Source organism: Leptonotus elevatus, chromosome 18 (assembly GCF_054856555.1).
Source record: "Leptonotus elevatus isolate MCC_2025b chromosome 18, RoL_Lele_1.0, whole genome shotgun sequence".
Classification (NCBI taxonomy): Eukaryota; Metazoa; Chordata; class Actinopteri; order Syngnathiformes; family Syngnathidae; genus Leptonotus; species Leptonotus elevatus.
In genome coordinates, this window is record NC_141256.1 from 2,974,678 (window position 1) to 2,980,677 (window position 6,000).

The 6,000-nt window shown below is 39.6% G+C and overlaps 1 protein-coding gene across 1 annotated transcript in view; it reads right to left on the reverse strand.

Annotated features, from left to right (window-relative positions):
* enah (ENAH actin regulator) overlaps window positions 1-5,733 on the reverse strand; it is a 106,315-nt gene extending 100,582 nt beyond the window's left edge. The window contains exon 1 of the mRNA XM_086061286.1: window positions 5,361-5,733. Within this exon, the coding sequence (XP_085917412.1) occupies window positions 5,361-5,365 (5 nt within the window). The 5' untranslated portion in view covers window positions 5,366-5,733. The remainder of the gene's footprint in view (window positions 1-5,360) is intronic.
* Between the last annotated feature and the right edge of the window lie 267 nt (window positions 5,734-6,000).

The window sequence follows — 6,000 nt, forward strand, 5'->3', positions numbered from 1 at the left end:
TAACACAAGACATAAGATTTATCTAGGACATAAAATGAATACTTTTTAAAATCCTGCCTCAAAGAAAATCTGTCAATTTGGAGAAAAGAGAAGGAAGGGGATGATGATGTGGGGGAGATTAGGGATGGACTGTCAGGAAGAATCTAAGGAGGGAAGAGATGTGACGTGTGAGGCGCAGATGGTGGTGAGGAAGCAGCTGATCCGAATCTTTCTGAGAACTTCAAAGGAAAGTGCTGAAGCATAGCAACATCCTTCAGCCTTGATAATAAACCCATCTTGCATTCATAGTTTTTTTTACCCAAATATTTGATTACAAAAGTGAAAAAGACTAGACAAGACAACTTGGATACTTTTTTACCTTGCGCAAGCAGCATCAAGCCGCTAAATTACAGTCACCTGTCAGTTACAGTGCGGACCTGTGGATGGGGCGCAGCAGACACATATCGGCCTCCACCCCCACCGCTCAATTAAGTCAGTGCCGCTTATCAAAAGGTAACAATCCGTAGCTCTGATTATCTTTTGGCTTTGAGCATCCAGTTTATGCAGTGGTGTGGCGCATGACATGACAAATAAATATATCCCTCATCTGCACGTCAACAACTTAGTCAAAGTTATCAGAAGCTAGGGCTGCTCAATTATGGAAAAAATAATAATCACGATTATTTTTGGTAATAACTGAAATCGCGATTATTCAAACGATTATTTATTTTGGGGTAAAAAAACAAGAGAATGTTTATGTTTAAACATTTAAAAATATTAAGACCAATTTAAAAAAATGAAACACTATAATTACGTAAATTCATTTTGGACCAAACAGATTATATATATATATATATATATATTCATTTATAAATTTGGAGTTGGAGTGCAGCGTGTGCACTGTGCAGTAGGGCTGCTTGATTATGAAGAAAATATTAATCATGATTATTTTGGTAATAATTAAAATCACAATTAGGACGAGAATTTATTTTTTGGTCCAAAACAAGAAAATGCTTAAACGTAAAAAACATTAAGAGAAATATAATTCTTTGAATGACAATAATTATGTAAGTTCCTTTTGGATGAAAAAAAAAAAAGTGTTATTTAAAAACAAAAAACAAAAAAAAGGTGCAAATGAATACATTTAAACAACTCAACATTAGTATTAATCTTTTTTTGACAATTATGCTGATTTTGTAATTGTGGAATGTAATAATTGATAAATTGCACAGCCCTATCAGAAGCTACTGCTGGTCACACATTTAGCTAACACTAATCTGTGCTAAAATTGCAGCCAAGCCTGACTTTTGCCATGACATAATAGTGCTTCCATGTGATCTGCAATCACTTGAAAGTGGCTCTGGATCTTCGCCCAGCCCAACTGATCATGTCATGGGCACAAAAACTCAGCAACTACATTTACATGCAGTTAGTAGTAATAATAATAGAAGTAGTAGTAATAATAATAATAATAATAATAATAATAATGTAAACGAGCAAAAACCAAAATTTGCTCCCTGTTAGGTTTTGAAAAACCCGAATAAGACCCCTGGGTTACTACCTCTTATCCAACCCCAATATTTGGTCATGTAAACACAATCGGGGTACATCCTTATAACTCAACATTGGTTTGTGTTCTGCACATGCTCAACAACTGGCAAGGAATCTATGGTTTCTTGTGTACAGGAACTACTTGTATGTGCGGCAGCCAACTTACGTTTCCACTCGTTAAGCCAGCCTAACTTGAATACATTTGAAAAAACAAAAACGTGCGCATTCACAGTCCATTCTGACATGTTAAGGAAGCTGAATCATACGCAACGGAGTATACACGCTATGTCTAACTTCACAATAAAGTTTACCAAATACAGTAATACAGCAAATAGCCTTAGTAGACTTTTACTTTGAAGTTCGCCCACGTCGTGGCGTGATGGCTAGCTTGACTTCCCTTTTAGACGTTACTTTATCGTAGTTAATTGACATTGTACTTGCGACCAACATCAACACAACGCTATCCCGAACACATGTGCAATCGCTAATTTAGGACACTAAGAAACCGTTAATTAATTACGCTGTCATTGTATGACACGGCAGAAGTCTCAGACGTAAGTGGCTAGCGGCTACCTGTTAGCATGACCAACGACTGTTTGAGTGTCTGACTGCCGGCTGATAATTAAGTTTGACAGCTTACTTTAATTCTTTTTCAATATTCTGGACCATGGCTACTTTGAAATTCACTCTCCATGTTTAAAAGAAGGGAAGTGCCTTAAATTACACTTTGAGGTCTTTTCATTATAAAAAAAATAAAATAAATAGAAAAAGAACTAAAACATTCAACTCAAAATGCCAAATTTAGCGGTTTAGATTATATTGTTATTTTACACATTAACCATGTAAAAATAATAATGTTTCCATCTCATATTGCACTTAAAAGTTGTGTTCCTAAATCCTACACGGCTATATTAGACATTTTGAATTATTATTTTTTTTAGTTAACGGAAAAAGCGCTTTTCAAAATAAAGACAAAGTACTATTTGTCTCTTTTTTTTTTTTTTTTGCTGATCCGTGATACGATCCGTGACTCAAATCCGTGATCCGATCCAAACCGTGACTTTTGTGATTTGTTGCACCACTACCACTCACGCATGTAAACGGGTTACCCCGAATCTTTGAAAAACCCGAGTTTTTACCTTAAAATTAATATTGCGTGCATGTAAACGTAGTCACTGACTCAATCTGAATCTCACAAACAATGCGTAAATTGCTCATGTAGCTGGAGTTGAGCAGTCATCTCAGCTGTGACACAAATGTAGCGCGTGATCTCACAAGGTTACAGAACAGCAGCTAAGGGTAAAATGTCATAAAGTGTTTTTCCAAAATGTTATCACTTCGAAGGTGACAGTCACAGTTTTGAGAGCCCCTCTTGACACCCAGTTTAAGATCTCATACGAAAATTTCACAGCCCTGAAATTAAGGCATTGAATAAATTTATTTTCATTCCAAATTGGCCTCAGACTGACCTCATTAATGCCTCCTTTAGATCTTATAGCATTACTGGTCGCAGGCCAACTCAAACTCATGAATTCCAACGCTGCAAGTAAACAGGTCTCCGCTTCTGTCTTTTATCTGTGGTGTCAACAGCAGCGCCTAGGAGGCACGACGCCTGTTCACAGTTGTCAAGGCTTGTTACCATGACTCTTCACAGTCCAGTAACCCTGACGATGTCGCTTATCTTTTTTGTCTCAATAAGCTGACATCAGCATTATGTGCTGCTTGACACATTGCAGGCAGGTTAGATTCCTGAAAATAGGGTGCCGTTAATGCCAAACAAGGAGGGGGAAAAAAAGATCATCAAACCTGAAATTGAACGAATTATTGTGGAACGAAACGTGTATCAGTCCTGGCTGCTCAGTACAATATGGTAGCAGTAATGATTAAAAACAAAAAAAGACCTGAATATGATACACCGGACATTTTTAAGTGGAGACTTAACTGAAGAGCAAGCGGAGAGAGTTTATACAAATGTTAAGTGGGGCTGTGCTTCCCATCTGCTGCTCAACGTCCTGCATGAGTCAGCTGTGGGCAGCTGAGACTGCCATTCATACAGACATGTTACACACCAAACACAGACACAGTCAAATACCACCCTTCTAGATACAGATCTGCAAGGAGGGAAGCCAATTATTCTCTGATGTCATCAGTTTTTTAATGCTGTCAGCAAATCCACTTCCAAAAGATATGTTTCAAATTCTCATCTATCCAAAATGGTATGAAGAAGATAGGAACAATCGGAACAACATAATAAAGTTGTTTTCATGCTGGAAAGTGCACAGCAAGCTGCTCTTTAGCCAACAACTAAGACGGAAGCAAAGCCGGCACACAGAAGCATTTCAAGACTTGCGTGTTTCCAAAAGAAGACGCTGAGGACGTTTAACGGCTGTAATGTATATGCCAAGTCTGGAGTGGCGCTGTAGCGCAGCCACAGGGAGTTAACGGCAAGCGTAGAAGAAGAATCAGCAAAGAAGATAGACTTTTTTTATTTTACTTTATTGCAATCTACAGAAAAAACATGGATTTGCTACTACAACACTGCTATCCGCCATTGTTGTTGACAGACTGACGGCTCGCGCGCAGTCACGCGAGAATTAGCGTATACGTCATCAATTAGCTGTGACCATTACGTCATCACTGGAGGAGGATCCTGCATATGGTGTCCAGACGGACGCGTACGGGGCACGTTTTGAAATCTTTCCACTCTGTTTCAAAAGTGATCGGTTTCAAGTTCCGAAACCCCGCCGTCATGTGAACGAACGGCTTAAACGGTAAGAAACTTGTAAGATACATTGAAACTGGCTTTTGTGTGGACGGGGCCTAAAGCTTTTGTTCACTTCAGTTTGGCTTCCAGCTGGATTCAATTAAGGCTTTTCTTTAAAAAAAAAAAAAAGCAGAAGAAGCCTCATCTACTTTGTATGTCTCCTTATTTAATACAAATTCACAATGGATTTTCTCCCAGATAAAAAAAATTAATCGAAACCACACACTTGCACTGAAGTTGTTAGGGAACAAAATTAAATGGGGCAGACACATTCCTGCAGTTTGGGATCATTGTTGCCCTTTCAAACGACAGCCAGCATCATGTCCTTCGTGTTCACAGACAAACAGTGCATCAACCAACTCAGTTTGCCTCTAAATGAACACCTGATATCGTGTATATAGGAGAATCCCATTTGTACCAATAACTATGTGATTGTCAGACTCACACTGTACACTTCTGTCATTGCGGTCATAAGCATACAGTACAATATTGTCGAGGTAACATTTTGACATTCTACACATGTGCGTGCGTGTCCTTGTCTTTCTATATTTGACATCCCCCCGTGGACATTTCAGTGTACATTTCCCTTTAAGTTGTTGGAAAAGCAAAAATTCTCGGATGAGCTAATTTCACTCCATTTGACTTGTATCTGTGTACTGTATGTGTGCGACTGTGTGTCCATATAATGTTGCATCAAATACACGGCAGCCCATCATAATCCCTCCTGTGTTGTGTGGGAGTCGCAGCAGAAAACAGCACACGCGCCATTCCAAACCCAAAATGCTGCACAAGCAAGTTGCCGTTCGACGAGGCAGTCGGCGTTCACAAAACAGGCACCATTCATAACATTATCTTTTAAACAGGTAATCAGACATGGCACTGTGTGGATATTGTGGCATCTCAATTACATGCATACTAACTTTAGGGAGCGTTGTTGCCACAATCCACACGTTTAGCTAGTTTGCGCTGCTCTTGCGCTTCAGGCTGCTCCCAACTTCCATCATGTTGTCGCACGGCACCCATTCGTCATTTTTGTTCTATTTAACACAAACTTGGGGTTTCTTACCTCATGGTGAAAGTGTTGTCACGTCGACTATTTCACAGAAAGGCTGGTATTTCGACGACGTGTGACTCGCTTGGTAGGTTTCACCAAAGTTCACGGTTCGGAGGTACAAGGCGAGGAGGTGAATGAAGACAGGCGGAGTGTCAGCTTGTAGACCCAGCCGACAAAAGTACAAAAAAAAGGAAAGAAAAAAATAAACCAGATCCCGGAGCAGGCAAATCCTACATGGTCTGGTGTTTTTGCTGCTCCACCTTTGATGACGGCTAAATGGAAGTAAAGTGGGAAGGGGGTAAAATCGCAGTGTTTCTCGGGGTTTCGTGACGTACTTGAAGAGATGTGATGCGGCGCCGAGCCGCTCGGATATCAGTCGGCTGTAGCTCCCTGTAACAAGTGCTGCGTTCAGGGACACGACGTAAACTCTATTATTAATTATGCGCCTTCTCTTACGACACACAAAATTGGAAATTCCAATGAAAAGCATATTGCTAAAACACATCCAATAAATTATTTTGCTTTAAAAAGTTCACACCAGCTGGTTTGACTGCCAAATTAAGCGTTTTGTTTTTGGTTTTTGTCTCATGCGTATATCTTCTGAATTTCCCATTGCACTTTAGGGCAACATGTTACGCATTGGCTAGAGAAG